Genomic DNA, 17226 nt, shown 5'->3' on the forward strand with positions numbered 1-17226 from the left:
CTCTTACCACGAGAAGAATATTATGTGATCTCCAACCAAAGAAAGGCTTAATCCTAGAGTGAGAGATTTAAAACATATATTTAAATGAAACCACAACAAAACAAAAAGGTACAGAGGTTGGGTTTCACTCTATTTTGAACAGTTGAACAGTGAATTTTGTAAAATTTATGGAATTACTATCAATTTTCTGTCGCCAGGTTTCCTTCTGAGATGAGCTTCAGTCACAATGCCTCGCTGTGTCACTTTGAAGTGCAAATGCCTGCAAGGGTTTAGAGATTTACTGCAGGAGTCCAAGCTCAGTGTTAGTGAGGGACGTGAACACAGACATTGCAAAACTTTTTTTTTTAGACCTAAAGTGGCCGCTGAAATTGTCTGACATATTCATCTCACTTAGGAGGCTCAACCGATCCATCCGAGAAGGTTACACGTCATTCCTGTAAGGCAGCGACACAATAGCTGGAGAGAAAAAAGTGTTGTGGAGAAGAAAGATTTTTCTTGAGAAAGTCATCCTAGTGCACATCAGCTCGTACTTTTCTGATATGAACACTCATTCCCGGGACTGGTGGGTGATCCCTTTGCCCCAGCTGCACCAGCTTCGAGCGACCTCATTGTAAACTATGAAGGGCAGCTGTAGGAGTTCTCCCGTGACTGGACACCGTACGGGAAATTTTAGCAAATGTCCAACGCAGAACTTTTGGCCTTCTGTCCCACTTCTCCCACTTCCCTCTGAGTTATTTTCTGTGAGCTATTCACTACACCGACTGTAAAAACGACTTAGCTGAGGGTATGTCTGCATGTGGAATATGACAACTTGTCTGTCAGCTCTAACTGTAAAATCTGTCAAAACTCACATCTCACTTATTCCATCGGAGCCATTGTCATTGCAAAATAAAATGAAAATGCAAAGTTTAATTTTAAAATAAAAGGATTTTTTTAGCAACCACAATGTGTTCTGTTACAGTGTCTATTGTATTATAAATATGTGTGGAGGAAGTATTTTGAAGGCCAATGGACAGAATTACTGCTGGACTGCTTATCACTAAAGAACATTTAAAACGTAATGTGATTTTCTGGTAAATTTGAAGTGTATTTTTTTCTATAATTTCATAGTGATCTATCATTTTTTTAGTGGCTTTAAGTATGGACATCAGAGACAATGAAATCCTCTAAAGTGTAAGTCACATTCAATTATATCTAAATGTGTATTTATTTTTTTATTTTTATTAACTGTTCCCCCGGTAAGGCTGTTTTCTTCTGTATTGCCATGTCTATTACTGCATTCTGAATTTAACCCTAACCCTAACCCTACTTGCTAAATATCACAGAGGAGCCAAATAAATTGTACCCACCTATTCCTGTAATGCTGAATCTCTGTCCTAATGGGACTCCAGACAGGCAGATATTTATTGGCTCAAGCTTAAAACATAAATAAATAAATCACATTAGTATAGTGAGTCATACCAGCTAATTACCAGAAGTGTTTTAAATCCTCATTCTCTTCTTACAGTTGCAGCTGGTATGTGTTGATCTTCTGTGCTTTCCTTAACTGGTTGTTCCAAAAAAATGCCTGCAGGAGTCTCTGCTGAGCCGGTGCTCCTCGGTGAAACAGGGTCAGCGGTGCGGCCAGCCTGAAACATGGCAGGAGAGGCTTCTGACCTGTTTTGCTTCCCTGCTTCTCATCATTTCTTCTTCATTCCCTCAATCTCCCTTCCCCTTCTTCTTCTTCCACCTCAGCTGTAATCTCTCCTTTTTTCTCATTGTCTTACCATATGCAACTTTTTTCTCACTCCCTTTGTTCTTTGTTTTTTTCTCTAATTCGTTTTCAGTAGGGTAACAAACGGGTTGTGGTTAATACTGAAACGTTTGCCAGGTCACTCAAACACAGAGGATGAGAGAGAGAGAGAGAGAAAATAGATGCATGCGACACCTGAGTTTTGCAGCCCCACTTATACGAACACCCCCATGCAAAAAGTACAGAGCAGGAAAGTAGAGAGCCTAAGGGGAGTTTGTGTGTTTGCTAAATTTATCAGCTCCTGTCCATCTCCTAAGAGATGAGGGCCCAGGCTACTTCTTTTGTTAGCTCAACCATGACTGCACTGTGTGTGTTTGTTTGTTTTTATGTCCCAGTGGGGACTACAGACTGACAGAACACCAACCAATGGGGACTGCTGTCGCCTGCGGGGACCAAGTTGAGGTCCCCACAGGGTTTGGGGGTTAAGACTTGGTTTTGAGATTAGAATTATGTTAATTTATGATGGTTAAGTTTTTTTTTGGTAAGAGTCTGGGATTGTGCATATGTTATTTTGTTATGTGAGGTATGTCTGATATTAACCTGATATAAATTTTCCTTTTCGTTGTGGGTATTCACATGTCAAAGGAAATCTGTCCGTCATGTGGTGGACAAATTCTTCAGATTTAGTTGCGGCCAGTACTAACAACTCCATAGCTGACATTGGACACAAAAGAAAGACATGGAAGTAATGTTAAATAACTTTCTAAAACACTACATATACTACGCAGTAAAATGCATTCAGTGGAATTTACCTGGGTGAGTGATTTATTTCAGACTTTTGCGAAAAAATCAGTATAAGAAAAACATTTAAAAACTCACCGACCTGTTCCTTAGGGGGGAAACCTTGTCTCAGCTGTTACTAATTTAAAAACACAAATCCAGAAATGTGTGGAATGGAATTTAGTCTTTAATATTCAACATCTCTTTGTCGAATGATTGCAGAAATAAGGAGTTAATTAATAATCCACAGAATTATCTCTACGTTTTTAATGGTAACACCTAAGGCGTATAAGATAAGATAAGATAATCTTTTAATTTGTCCCACAGTAGGAAAATCTGAGACACTCCCGCACGCACTTAATCATGCACACACTGCGTGATAAGTGAAATCCCAGCAAACGCATCCTGCATGGTGTCCAAAGTCCGTGCATTGACTTTGATACTATTATACCAGGTTACGCACACAACGAAAGACACACACATGCACAAGCAAACGTTATTTAACATGTTCCCTCATGAATGTGTTGCACAACTCGACTGGACAGGTCCTGTTCAGGTTCATCTTCCCCACTGCTCAGTTCATTGCTTGTAAGACGCACAACAAACAAGATGGGAAGTGTACCAAGGACCTGCAGCTACAAGCCCCAAATCAGCAAAACATTCATCCAGCACGTCCCATATGCACGGGTTCATCACGTAATATGTATGAAGCAATAATAATGAGTACAGAAAAAAGTTCATTTTGCGATGATTTATTTTTTAAAGGTTTCATTATAAAAATAAAAGGCCTCCAATATCAACACTTCAAAATATACTGCACAGTGGAACACAGGCACTTCAGTAACACAGTGTTTGGGTCACACACATCTGTGAATGAATCACAATATACATATATAACATATTATTTTCAAACTTGTAGCAAAGCTAAAGGGAGTTTAACCATTACTTTCAAGTGGAGCTACATTTACATAACTCTGAGACAATGTCTCAGTACCTGCTGAACGCTAACCTTTAATCCTAGGGTTCTCTCACTAATTTAGCAGCGCAACACCTCTTTACTCTGCACCGCAAACCAGCTCGATGTCACGAAACAGTAACTCAAAATAGTATTTGCTTACAGTTTCTTCTAGACAACGCGAGTTTGCATAGTATCCCGGATACCAGTCTCACAAAGACTGAAAAATCTTCACATGGGATTTTTAAACCTGAGGACCTCACTGGTTGATTAGCACCCCAAAAAACCTTTACTGGAAGAAATCGGCAAACCTTATTACCGACATTCGGGTGAAATGTATGAGGTAAAGGTTGGAATAATATTCACCTGGAAGACACGTTCGGTGCTTTTCGTTCAATAACTTAGCAAAACCTTTCAAAATCTACCACTGTCTCTTTCTTCTTTCTTTCATCTGAACATCTCACTGCTGCCTAAACACATTTTTCAACATTAGTAGTAACCATGTTGTAGCATATTTAATATAAACTTAAGCCAAATAAAAGAGTACATCGGCGTTATCAACATAAATGGATAACAGTGCCGTGTTTAGTAGTGAATTATCCCACTTTGGGATTTTTAATTATAGGTTTTCAGATTAGATACTTCCAATTGTTCTGTCCCACCATCTGTTCACTGTTCGCCATCTTGACTTAACATTAACCTTTTTCCATGTCTTCCATTATTTCACAGCACACTTGTGAATAATCTAGAAAAAAAAAAAAGAAACAGGAAGAAGATGCTTGCTTCAATCAAGGACTTTCCTAGACAATCAGGACGCAGGTCCTCGACCTGCTCGCTCATTTCACTGGCCACTTTTGGTCGCTTCAGCTCGAGCCCCTCCCCGGGGCCCCTTGGTTCTGGTCCCACGACATCCATCCTTTAGTGGACGCTTCATGGTCAACTAATAAATGTTTCTGTTAAACACCACGTCAGGTCACTTGGCGTTGCGGTAGACCGCGAGGTTCAGTGGCTCCTTGGAGGGGACGCACCAATCGTCTGCCTCCAAACTCAGCTTGTAGTGACGCAGGGCGGTCTTGTTGAAAACTGGCAACCTCTCAACAGAGTCTGTAGACAACGCCTGGAGACAAACAGAGAACAGGTTAATGCAAGGACGATTCACTGCGCCCTACTTGGCCTACATTTCACTTAACATCCATGTGTATATTTTACCTTAAGGTGTATGACGGCATCAGTGCCGTAACCCTCCATCGAGTAGAGCTGTAAGTCTCCCTGGAAATAGCGAGCGTAGAGGCGAGAGATGGGCAAACCATAGCCGAACCCTGCCTGCATACAAACACACATACACACTTCAGCTTTTGGCCATATATAGACACTGTGCGTGACTCAGTGTGTTTGTGTAACGTGCTCACCATTGGGGCTCTGTGTTTATCTCCAATGGAGGGTCTGGGAGCTGTGGAGTACAGGTAGCTAAACAGTCGCTCGGTCTTCCTGAAGGGAACGCCACCTCCTTTGTCACTCATCTGGAGAGAGATGGAAGTCACGGAGAGGTCAGCATTGCAGCACTGTTTGAGGCCAACAATTATGTTCGCATTGCACGGACAGAAAAGTGTATGCGTATCCATGGTAGAAGCTGGTAAACATGTGTGATGCATGTTTCTATGACGGGGTAATTAGGGTAAGGGTTAAAGGTATCAGCCAACAGTGTGGATCGTTAATCCAGTTTATATGAGGAAACATGGTGTGCCAGGAGCCAATGATGTCAGTGAATAGACTTGGTATCTGGGCGGATTATGATCCTTTAATTATAATGAGGGTTTATGAGGTTTATGTAACCTAATTAGGCAGATGAATAGAGGTGAGTCAGGCCAGCAGGAACAAAGGGTGAAACGAATAGGGACAAGGGAAAAAAAAAACCTTGTGGTTTCTGCTGCGATACACTCTCAATATTACCTTGGAGCTTAAACCAACAAAGCTATGTGTAACGTGCATTGTTTCTATTCTTGGTTTGAGAATTCGGGCCGTTCAGATAACACCTTTCTGTTTCTTTCAACTTGTGACGTGTGAGAAGCCTTACTCAATAGTTTGCTGCACATGTTTGGAAATGAATTTGGTGGATTCGACGCCACCATTGTGGCAAAGAACGATGTTTGCATGCCTTGATTTCTTTTGCAACATAAGATCAACTGGAAATATTTACATAACCTGACATATTTGACTAGCCTTCGATGTTCCGTAGGTCAGTGCACTTTTATGGACCTAGCTCTCAGTGTTCAACTTGACATTGCACCAAAAGTGAAACACATGCAGTTCTACGATGTAGCCTATTACACACCAAAGACATTTTTAGTCTATAAGGAAGCTGTGGTTGTTCCGCCAAAGACATATGGTATTTGGAGGGTTTCACTCACCCTGACTGTCAGGTCCTCCCCACCAAGGGCGACGATGACTTTGATGGGCGGGAGGGTCCTGCTGGCCTCGTGGTTCTCAATAGTTGCTCTCATAGCGTTCTGCAATTAGGAAGTGAAGGGATTCATCAGCTGCTGGGATTTTGCACAGTTTGACATTGACTTCAACATTTCAAATTCAGGTCATGGCCAGAAATGCATTGTAAAACTCATGATGGATTACTGATTACATGAGCAAATTCACTGTCATTCATTGTGGATCAATTTTACGGTACTGGTTTTATATATAAAGCACATCGTCAAATCTAAAGAAATTGTTGGTTGGTTTGACAACACATGGACATAAGTTTTCAGAGATGTGGGTATTTATTGTGTTGCATTATGAGTAATGGACAATGGACCTTATCTTGGATCTTGTGCTAGGTGCTAGTGGTGGATGAACTATACCAAACCACCATTCACTATCATTTAGAAGTCTCAGTTGGACCTTTAAGGGTTTGTATCCAGAAAGCCACTAATCATGAGATGACTGTTAGATCTGTGTAAGCTCTTGTGATTCAGATCATGGATTGCGATTCTACCCAATACGCCAACTGATCCACTGGACACATGAACAATCACTACAGTCAAGCTAACCTGGCCTCTGCTGTTCCATCTTTTTCTTGCCTTGATATGGCTCAAAGACTATATATACCCTATTTGCAGATACAGTATGATTCATTACCTTGAAGAGTTCGAAGAGCATGTGGTACAGATGAGATGGGATATATGAGATGTGGATGGGCTCTTTCATGCTGTTGGCTAGGAGAGGAGAGGAAACGAACCGGTAAAGCTTTGTACGCACACGTTTTCAATTCATAAGAACTACGAATGTGCGCGTGTTTGGTCGCAGCACTATCTGTGCGTCTCACCGTTCATCTCACTCAGCTCCAGCTCTGGTGCTCCGATGTAATACTGCTCGCACAGCAATTTGGCGCTCTCGAATGCATCTAGGGAGACACAGAAAAACAACTGTATTCTTTGACCTGTGTGGACGGGATCAAGATAAACGGACGTGCATAAAGATAAACAGACACGATAATGACAAGGTTATCATAAGAGTAAACATTAAGGCCGATAAGTGTTGGACTACAATCACCAGCTCTGACGTTACAGCAGAAATGCTGGAAGGCATGTGTGCCAGTTACAACACATCACGTACAATATAATGTGCATTATTAACTAATTTTATGACCCAGTTTAAAGTGAAAGTCTAATTTTACTATTCAGATTTTTTTAGTAAGCTTAAACTTTGGTCTTCATGGTGGTTAACAAATACTCCATTTAAAAAACAATCATGGATGGCAAATCAGTGATTGAACTGAGAACATAATGAAATTAACAGCCAGCTTTGGGTGACGTATTACACTGATTATCACTGCGACAACCTCTTTGTTTTGCCCCTTTTTCCTTTTTCTCCTTACCTCGTGCAACCTCTGTTACATCACACATGGAGTCAATACAGCCAATGGTGTTGGGGTGGGCGGGGTTTGTGTTGCCGCTGAAGACCAGAGCTGAAAGAAAGTTGAGAAAGGGGAAATCAGTTGTTTCTCCAGCTCTAGTTTATGACCTTTGCACAAATCTGACTACACCTAGAATCTGGCGGCTCTAGGTGTAGTCTGGTACTTTTAAAGAGTTTGTGTGTGGCAGCTCACTGTGCTGGTTGATTAGCATGCGGATGGAGATGCGGCTGGTGTAGAAGCGGTCCAGGAAGTACTGGATGTTGTGGTCGGTGACGGCGTCCTGCTGGCCAAAGGTGTCTTTGTACTCGATGATCCCCTGCGCCATGGTGGGCACCACCTCGTTGTGTCGGTTCCTGACGGTCTCCAAGACCTCTACAAACCTGGGATTGCATGGATGGAGGAGGAGGGTGGCAGAAATAATAGGAAAGGGAAAGGAAGATGGTAGAAGTACGTTAAAGAGAGAAAACTCTCTGTCCAACTGTATCCTACTAAGATCTGAGTTTTGAGCTTACGTCTCAAGGACTCTCTGCTCATCTGGGCTCTTGTCCAAAAAGTCCAGGATCTCCATGAGGCTCTGTATGTACCTGTGAAGAGAAACACAGGAGAGTCACTGATTACGTTCAGCTGATTAGAACACACATCTACCTTGATACAAGCCGGTAGCAGTATCGGTATGATCTACCGGCCAAGCGTGACGGAAAACAGAGTAGAGGAGGTGGAGGCGGAGGAGAAAGTTACACTGCCATCCATCACCAGTCTTGACATGTCCCGTGTGTGTGTGTGTGTGAAGGAAGAAAACAACTCCAGCATGGTTTTGCAGAACAACACGCCATTTCACAGCAGATCACTAGCAGTGCTGTGCAAATCAGTTTGTTGTTTCTTGAATGAACATTCGGTAAAATGCTTTTTCTGTTACAGCATCTGCCTTCTCTTCATTTTTGGCAAACTAAATTTTCATCTCCAAAGTCAAACTGAGAACAAAATGAAAATTTTTGTTAATATTTCCCATTTCGCATCCGACGACGGATCAGAAGATTCTAGGTTCGACTCCTGGCTGGCCCGTCTCCTTTAAACAATTTCCTTGAAGGACTAATAATAAAGTGTTCTGATTCTTTCCAGTGTTTTATGTATTCTTGTAAAATCTTGTTAATGGTTTACTAGTTTTTGACAAAAAGAACAAGGGTTATTACAAGATGCAATCCCTAACTACCCACTGAGGTGTTCTGGCTTTAATGTTTAATCCATTATCTCTGAGACTAAAGGAGCACTTCCAAATTTTTTCCCCGAAGATGCAACAAAACTGGTGAAGTGAGCTCAGTTCTATGTGCGGTTTTTGTGATACATAAACTGGTTAAACTGACACATTCACAGAAAGTTTATTCACGTGCACTGGGCCTGGTTGTGTGTCTCGAAGGTGTAAACTGTTGTCCAGGTGGAATGACAGATGTGTTTTCACTTTCTATTTCAGATCCCGACCTAAAGAGCAAGCCATGTCTTTCGAAATCGGACCTAAGTATCATCTGCTGCCCATGTGATCGACCTGTAGCACGTTCCAGAAACTTCATCCACAGCTGGGGTTCGAACTGACTTTTGCTCGGTTAGCACTGTTTCCCCATTTGCTGCCTCACCAAAAAAAGAAGAAAGAGTGATGAGATCCAGTTGTGGGATGGGTGGGGAGCAATTCCTAGAAACTTCTCCAGACTGCACAGAATGATGTCAGGAATTTGAAAAACATGGAGAGAACAAATGAGCCCACCATGTGGATGTTTTCACTTCGGTTTTACAGGCCTCTGTTATTATTCGCAGAAGTGGATTGACAACAAGTTACTAACAAGTTTTTTTTTCTGTATTATCAAGTTAAATGTCAGCTTGAGTTTCACGTCCAAAACATCCTACTTAACCTCAGGCGTCCTCTCTTTAGAATATCTGTGCAAATAACCGTTTTCTTGACATGGGAAGTGTAACTTTGTTTGTAACTCAGCCACTCAACGGTGGCGGCGCCTGCCCTGGACGTGCTGTTCCTGTTCAGCTGCAACAACAACCAGACTGGACGTCGAAAACATAAGAAGGAGAAAGGCGTGGTTAGAGGAGGAACTGGGACAAAGTTCAGCCGCCGTCCCTCCTCCTCCTCCTCCTCCTCTTCACACTGCTATGTAATCTAATATCTGATTATACTGTATTTGGGCCAGCGGTGCGCTACCAGTCTGCTATTCTTAGCAGTCGGATTATGAACCTTTTCAAATCCTCAACAGAAATGGAAATACATCACGGGGGGGAAACAGGGTTGTGAAAGAGTTTTGAAAGTGTTTCACAAGTGTGAACTCAGGTTATTTCCTGTGGCTATGACTGAAATAAAAATCTGCAAGGGTGGGAATTACATGTCCTCTTGTTACTTGTTAGAATTACTGTTTAAAATTAGTCATTCAAGTGGTAGTAAAGGAGCCCTCTTTGGGAAAAGTGTCAGATTTCGCAGGATTTATGTTCTTTGAAGGACAGCAGCGAGGTCAGAGGTCAGTAAGTCAGATTATCTCCTGATCAATCAGTCACTGAGTGTTCAGCAGTCAGTAAATGTTTCTCACCAGTTCTGGACCATCTGGACGGAGGGCGTCGCCAGGAGCCGGTCCGGCAGAAGATTGATCTCCTTCATGATGTTGGACAAGCGGACGGGAAGCTCCTGACGAAGGAAGACAAAGGACGTGCGCTCGCAGGCATTGATCGTACCTGAGGAAGAGGGATGAGATTACGGCTCGGCGTGAGACAAGTTCTCACTGGACTGATAAAGTAACTTCAGCAAAGTAAAGTTAATGCCCTACTTTTGCTGTGATGCTTTCAACTGTGCCTCACTGTGTTTATCAGTGAGCTGAGTTGGCTCAGTTGTCATCAAGCGACCTGCTACAGTCAATATGGATTTTTTTTTTTTTATCATAAGATAGCAACTGATTGCATCCTGGGTCAAGATTATAATTTAGCATTGCAATTTCACTGATAACAACAAGGTTTCATCCTGTAAAAAGGCTTACCTTGCCACCTCAATTCAATTTATACTGTTATTGATGCCATATAAATAAAACTGAACTGAACTGATGATGGCTGTAAAGATGTGATAAAATTCACTGTGAAACCTAGTTACCTGCATGGAATTCAGAGCAATGGCCCATCTGACATACCTTTAGTTAACTTAGACTGATGTGTTCCTTCATGCAGAGACACTACTGACCATTTTTATCAGTACTTTTAATTGCATATAACATAACTGCATATGTGGCCCTGACCCCTGCACAGGTTACTGAACAAGCCAATAAAACGTGTGCCCAGGGGGCCCAAGAAAAGCAAAGAGTCTCATGGACACAAAATTACCCAGAAACTCAGTAGGAATTGATGGATTTATCCACCAATTCAAAGTTATAAATACTATTTCTGCACATAAAACGACATTTTTTGCTTTTATTTATAAAGTTTTTAAGTCATATACCATGGGTTAGGGCACATTCCACAACATGACTGCCCTTTGTTATCTCTGTACCCTTCCTGCTGATAACCTGATGACTCTTTTTCAACTATTTACCCCACCAAGCCCACACCACAGACTGCTCTCACATTGTGCATCTTACATAACTTTGGACCTGATAAGAAATAAATCTAAATCTGTAAAGGAATTCAATAGGTTATTCATGCAAACAGAGTGACAGCAGACGAGGTCCACTCACCGAAATCCAAGAACTGCTTCATGGACAGAGGAGAAGGGGAGAACTTGGAGAAGTGGTCAATGTGTTTGGGCACATTGGCCAGCGCTGCAGCCTTCATCAGGGAGCGAGCGAACTTCATCGTACTGGTCATCCTCGAGATTCAAATCACAAAAAAATAATAACAAAAAAAAAAAAATGGATGTGAAAACGAGAAGTAATCCTCTTGCACAAAAAAAGAAAAATAATAACTGCTGAGTTGCAGTTTATAGTGGTATTATAGTCGATCAGTCCAAGAAGTGATGAGGGTCATAGTCTGAAGCTCCGCACATGAGATTCCTACTTATTAAGGATCTCAGCCAATGGGATTGCGCGGTGGGCCTGGATTCTTAGAGCCCCGCCCACACTGAGCTGCAGGATCGTAGTAAACAAGGAGACGCGTGTGGGGGTGTGTGTGTGTGTGACCGGGTCACGTCGTGTGTTACGTAAGGCTTCCTTCATCTGATAAACAGCCTGTATGGAAAGTGTCCCCATATGTGCTGTCATCATATCACCAACTGTACAAAACAGTCACTGTTACTGCACATGTACAAACAAGAACTTTCATTACCAGACAACACGTTGTTATTGGTTGAATACAGTACCAGGGAAAAGTGTAACAATCATGCTTTTTGCTATAGGCTATTTTTTTCCCAACCTGAGAACTTCTGCAAATTCGTTCGGTCCACAAATGTAAGACCAAGATAAACAACTTTATCCTAAGTATTTAAACCCTCCCGGGCGAGTCAGGAAAAACATTCAGGTGATCTGGATGAGGGTATTTTTGTTTTTTTAATTTATCGCATTGTTCTTTTTTTTGGGGGGGGGGGGGGGGGGGTTTGTTGCTTCTTAAAAATAAAAATTAGAAACATAAAAAAAGTGTAGTAACAAATTGTTAATTTTCAGGGATTATTCTTCTTAGTTACTTTTGTCATGTGTGAATAAGCAGGTAAAAAAAAACTATTTTTTCTTAAGGTTTGTTATTCTAATGCACATTTCCGCCACAAGAGGCAGAAGTGGTACAGATACCCCCGGGATAGACTAAAGCACACAAAATCACCTTTTGACCTTATTTTTGTCTAGAAATCTTTCCGTAAATTGAAACTTTTTGGTGTAACATCATGTCACTTGATCTCGTTATTTCACAAAATCGTCTTGGACTATGCTAAACTAGTACGCTGCTACAAAGAGCGCTCATATAGTCGGAAAATGAACAAACAAAAATTTCCCCAATTCACTTGTACCAGCTTCTCCAAAAACTTTTATTGTTTCTGAGGATTTGCTAGAATATTGTTCTTATTTTCTCTTTTGCATCACATACACTATCTGTCATCTGACTGACCTTTTAAAGTATAAATTTCATGATGTACAACAGTCCCACCAGCCTTAGCCTTGCATGGTTCAGGATTTTTTTTCGTCAGTAAAAGACGTATTGATTTTTCAGTCAATGAAATAATGTCTTTTCAGCACACAACAGGACATTTGTCTGTGTCAGACATGTTCTGAGAATTGGATATTGTCCTTTTGGTTTGGGAACCTGGATGAAACGTGCAGGAGGCAGGACATGAGCAGAAAGTATGCTCCAACAATTGGAGTTGGTTGGTTTGTCTTTTATCTCTTGCCGTATACAGACACATAAAAATCCTTTAGAATACAATTAAAACCAGGAAAGTCACTCTGATAAAACCATGCTTTGAGTAGAAACATCAAGGAGATTGCGTAGTCAGATGACCCTGTTTCCCCCTGGTACATCATTCCACAGCCGCGGGGCTCTGACCGCAAACACACTATCCCCTTTTTGTTTTCGGTCTGGCCACTGGAGCAGACAGTAGACCTTTGCCTGAAGATTTCAAGGTACGTGCCGGCCTGTGTGATGCCAAAAGGTCAGCGATACAGCCAGGGGCACAGACATGCGGAGTCAGCAATCAGTAAGATCTTAAAAATCTATTCTAAAATGTACTGGGAGCCAGTGGAGACCTGCTAAAACCTGACATGACAAAATAAAAGCATGCAAAATAGACTCTGTGTCTTCAAAAGCTAAAACGGGATGGATTTTGTAAATGTTCCTGAGGTGGTAAAAACAGGATTGGACACATATTTATGTGGGACTCAAAACTTAGGTTAGAGTCAAACCAGACAGCAAGATTTCTTATGAGACTGATGGCGTTGGCGAAGGAACCAGTCATGGGTTAAACTTGTGTTGTCGACTTGCTGTGGTCTGATCACAAAGATTTCTGTCTTGTCAGAGTTCGGTTGCAGGAAATTGTTACCCGTTCAGTTTTTAAATGTCACGGAGGGAGTTATTTAAAGCACTTAGGTCTCCCATGTCTGACGCCTTAGCGGGCAGGTAGATCTGAGTATCATCTGCGTGAAAATGCAACGAGACACCATGGCTACGAATTATGTGGCCAGGAGGAAGCATATGCAAAGAAAATAAAACTGGTCCTAGAACAGACCCCTGAGGCACTTTAGACTTCACATTCAGAGATAATTCTGAGGCATTTTTCAGAGAGCAAAGGCTTATGACCAAAACATTACAACCACACTTGCTTTATGTGCATGCTGCTAAAACAGCTCTGACCTGCTAAGGCCTGGACTCTATGAGACCTCTTAAGGTGTCCTGTAGTTTCTGGAACTAAAATGCTAACATCAGATGCTTTAGGTCCCGTAAGCTACAAGTTGAACATGTTCTAATTCATCCCTATGCATCCTGTCACTGGTTCGTGTTTGTATATTATTGAATCACTGTTGGGAAGAACTCACTACTCTTGACAGGAAACCCCCACAAGCCTTCCCGTTCTAGAGATACTCTGACGCATATGTCTGACCGCAATAATTTGGCCCGCCAACAAGTTAACTACAAGAACCCACTGTTTACCTACCATCTGACGCATCCTCGACCTTATAAGCCTTATTTGTTTCTCCTACTGTTCCAGGAAAGAATGCCGTTGCCCTGTTTTAGCATCAGCACAACCACTTCAGCCACTTCAGCCTATCTCTGCCTCAGTCTGTGTTGTGCTTCATCTGAAAAGTCATTCTGGGCTCTCGGTACATGGTTGCACTGTGCAAAACACAATGTGCCAGCAAAAACAAGGTTAGGGGGCAAGCATCTGAAAAAAAATTTCAGCATATCTAATGTTTACTCAATCATTTAAGGCCCTTCTGAGGACATTGTTCAATCCCCTCCATTGCATACTGTATGGTACGATAAGCCTTGTGCACAATGAAGGAGGCTGAAATGGGACTCAAGAGTTTAAGGGAAATGAAGGAGCTGGGTGGACGCTGATAAACATGGATTATTTAGCATTTGCCATAAGAGATAGCTTGGATTCAACTTGTGATTCATCTGTGATCCCAATGGGAATAAAACAAGATGTACTATAGCAAATAACGTAGTATTGCATGCAGAGTGTCAGGAGAGGCTGATATATGCTGGTGATCGAACTCATTGTATTCTGAAATGACTCTTGGCACAAAGAAGCCCAGTGCAGCAAAAGGTACTGAACTTACTATACTGACTTATTTCAAGCATATTTAAATGTTAGGGTTGGGGTTAAGTGGGGATGACTTATAATACAGCAGTACCGTAGCATGTGGCTCTGTTGCTGTTATATAAAGGCTGCATGAGAGATGTGCGTAGACAGACAAATCAATATTGTTTGATTGGGGCCGTTTATGCCATACAGGCTGATAAGCCGGGTTAATCTTCCACTCAACCGAAGCTCCAGTGCTGTGCAAACATTAACACTGTTTCTGCAAAACTGCTGCAGCATGTCGCAGGTCTGTTCTGCTGACCTACTAATTTTAATGCATGATCTTAAATGCTTCATCACTGTAAGCACCTTTTCAGTATACTGCAAGTAAAGCATTCATTTAAGATCTCAGTGGTTGTTAGCATAACAAGCAAGTTTTCAGGAGGAGTTCCTATTTAAGCCTCAAACTTCCCACCAGTCCACTAGAACTGAAGAAGCTACTCGGATGAGTGGTGAAACGTCTTCTCAAAAAACTCTACAAGTCCAGTTGCCTTTTTTGAACCTTTGTGGGATAACCTCAGTGAAACCTGAAATCCTGTCAGTCAGTCCAAAACATCTTAAAAGCTACATTTGTGATTTTCTAAACAGGGAATACTCCAAGATTTGTTGGAGTTGTTGGGAAATTGTTGGCTTTTTCTGATATATTCTGGCAAAAGTGTGTTTTTTGAATCAGTGTCTGTCAATAAAAGTGACATAGCCAAGCCAGGGATACATATTATTAGACCCTCCACAGGAAGTCACTGGTATAACCAGAGATCTAAGTTCTGGTGGTCTCTTTGCTATTGAAGTGAGTCATCAATAATTCCCTAAGGCCCTCAGAAAAAGGGGTTTGAGATTTCCAAATTAATTGATATGAATCTTTCCACTTTAAAAAAAATGATCTACAAGCAGTGCAGAATGGGGGGTCAGAGAAACTGTTTAAGAGCAGACTGTTTGATGAAAACAGAAATCTCCAAGTACCTCAAAATTTTATCAAAGGATCTGCCGGTAACTCTTGTAGCTGTCAAAGTACAGGAATGTACTATTTGAAAGAAACAGTGCAAAGTTGACCTGTATGGGAGGTGTGTCAGGAAAAAGTCTTTGGTGTCCAAAACAAACAGAGCAAATCTACAGTTTGCCAACAGACATGCAGTGCATGTCTGTTGGCATACCAGGCCTTTTGGGAATAATGTGTATAAGACACATGAATCAAAGATAGAGTGGTTTGGAGTGGACGTGCTTCGTCCAAAAAAAGTAAGAAAAACTTGGGCACATGACAGCCCGCTTTGAGTTTGCCAAAGCTTGTTTAAATTTAAAAGATCTTTGTTGAAAAAAGAACAAATACAGCACTTCAAGTACTGCGTCTGTTGAGCAACATACACCTTACCACTTTCCATTGCTAGGCACCACTTGGTATTGGCAGGTCAGTTTGGACTGGATCAGATTTTGACATCAGTACGAAAGTTTAATGAAATAGATCAAATCCCGCATTAGGTATCATGACTCAGGACATTGTTGTACCGGTACCAGCACAGTGTAGTCATTAACGGCCAGTTTTAGGACTTTGCAGTATTAATTCTCTTATTTACAAACCTCTTTACTGGGTCTAAATTTGGCTCCTACCTGCTATTGTTTACAGTCATATTGGGTTTACAGTGGAGTTTTACTAATTTGATTTGGGAAGGTCAAAATTTAGACACACTACATCTTAAAGGACTCATTTCTCTTTCCACTGTAGTGCAAGCAGATGCGAAATACATAAAAGGAAGGCTACTCTTGTGTTCCTACTTGTTCAGTTATGTTTGCGAAACAACAGCAGTCAACTAAAAGCCAATATTGGCTGAGGCCATGGTTGACATGAACGGACAAAGGCCAGGAAACAACAAGGGTGATTAATCTCCTGGTGCCAGTCATATAATGTCAATTTAATTTCATACGAACAACAATATCAATCAAGATTATACAGTGGGTGTATGTGTGTACTTGTTCTTCATTAATCTAATTTGCAATGAGCAGATACTGTGTAGTAAGGCTGCAAATAAAAGCACTGTTAAGAATTTAAGGATTCCAGGCCAATGGCACATTAGAGAGCTTGTAATGTAAACCAGGAAGTGTTGAGTTTGTACTATTGCATAATGCAGTATATTGAACAGAGCAAACGGGAATGGGTCAAAGCAAAGTTTCAGGCTTATATGTACTAAAATAATAGATAATAATAGAATGTGAACAACAGCAGCTGCGTACATTCTCTCTCTATGAGGTGTACGTGAGACAGACAGTGGCAGCTGTCCGATGAGCATGTAACCACCATGTGTTTACTAGAGAGGAATGTTCGCTATCAGCTGCGAATGCTCCTCGTGCCTGGAAACACTCGCTTGTCGCGCTGCCATTTACGTTTACCTCGTGCGTCATTCTAACCGGAGTTCGTCGTGTACGAAAAACATCAACAGAATTATGCAATACCTTTACCATTTTCTCTCTAAGACAGGCTTGCTGCATTACTTTTTTGTTATATTCTAATCTGGCTTCATGAAGATAAGTATATCGTGACACAATGACAAATGAATTTCATTGAAGTTTTCACCGAACCACCTCTGTTGTTGTTGTGCTATCTATTT

The 17226-nt window shown here is 41.4% G+C and overlaps 1 protein-coding gene across 1 annotated transcript; it reads right to left on the bottom strand.

Moving 5' to 3' along the window:
* Window positions 1-3187: 3187 nt before the first annotated feature.
* Window positions 3188-11211, bottom strand: LOC311506821 (pyruvate dehydrogenase (acetyl-transferring) kinase isozyme 2, mitochondrial-like; the record flags this gene model as incomplete). The annotated part of the gene is made up of 11 exons (XM_084570916.1): window positions 3188-4584; window positions 4677-4790; window positions 4877-4987; window positions 5876-5974; window positions 6597-6673; window positions 6784-6861; window positions 7336-7425; window positions 7567-7754; window positions 7887-7958; window positions 9954-10095; window positions 11082-11211. The coding sequence occupies 11 exons, from the start codon at window positions 11209-11211 to the stop codon at window positions 4441-4443; spliced, it is 1245 nt and encodes a 414-aa protein (XP_084427042.1). The 3' UTR covers window positions 3188-4440.
* Between the last annotated feature and the right edge of the window lie 6015 nt (window positions 11212-17226).

This window comes from Chelon labrosus, assembly GCF_963514085.1.
Source record: "Chelon labrosus genome assembly, chromosome: 21".
Classification (NCBI taxonomy): Eukaryota; Metazoa; Chordata; class Actinopteri; order Mugiliformes; family Mugilidae; genus Chelon; species Chelon labrosus.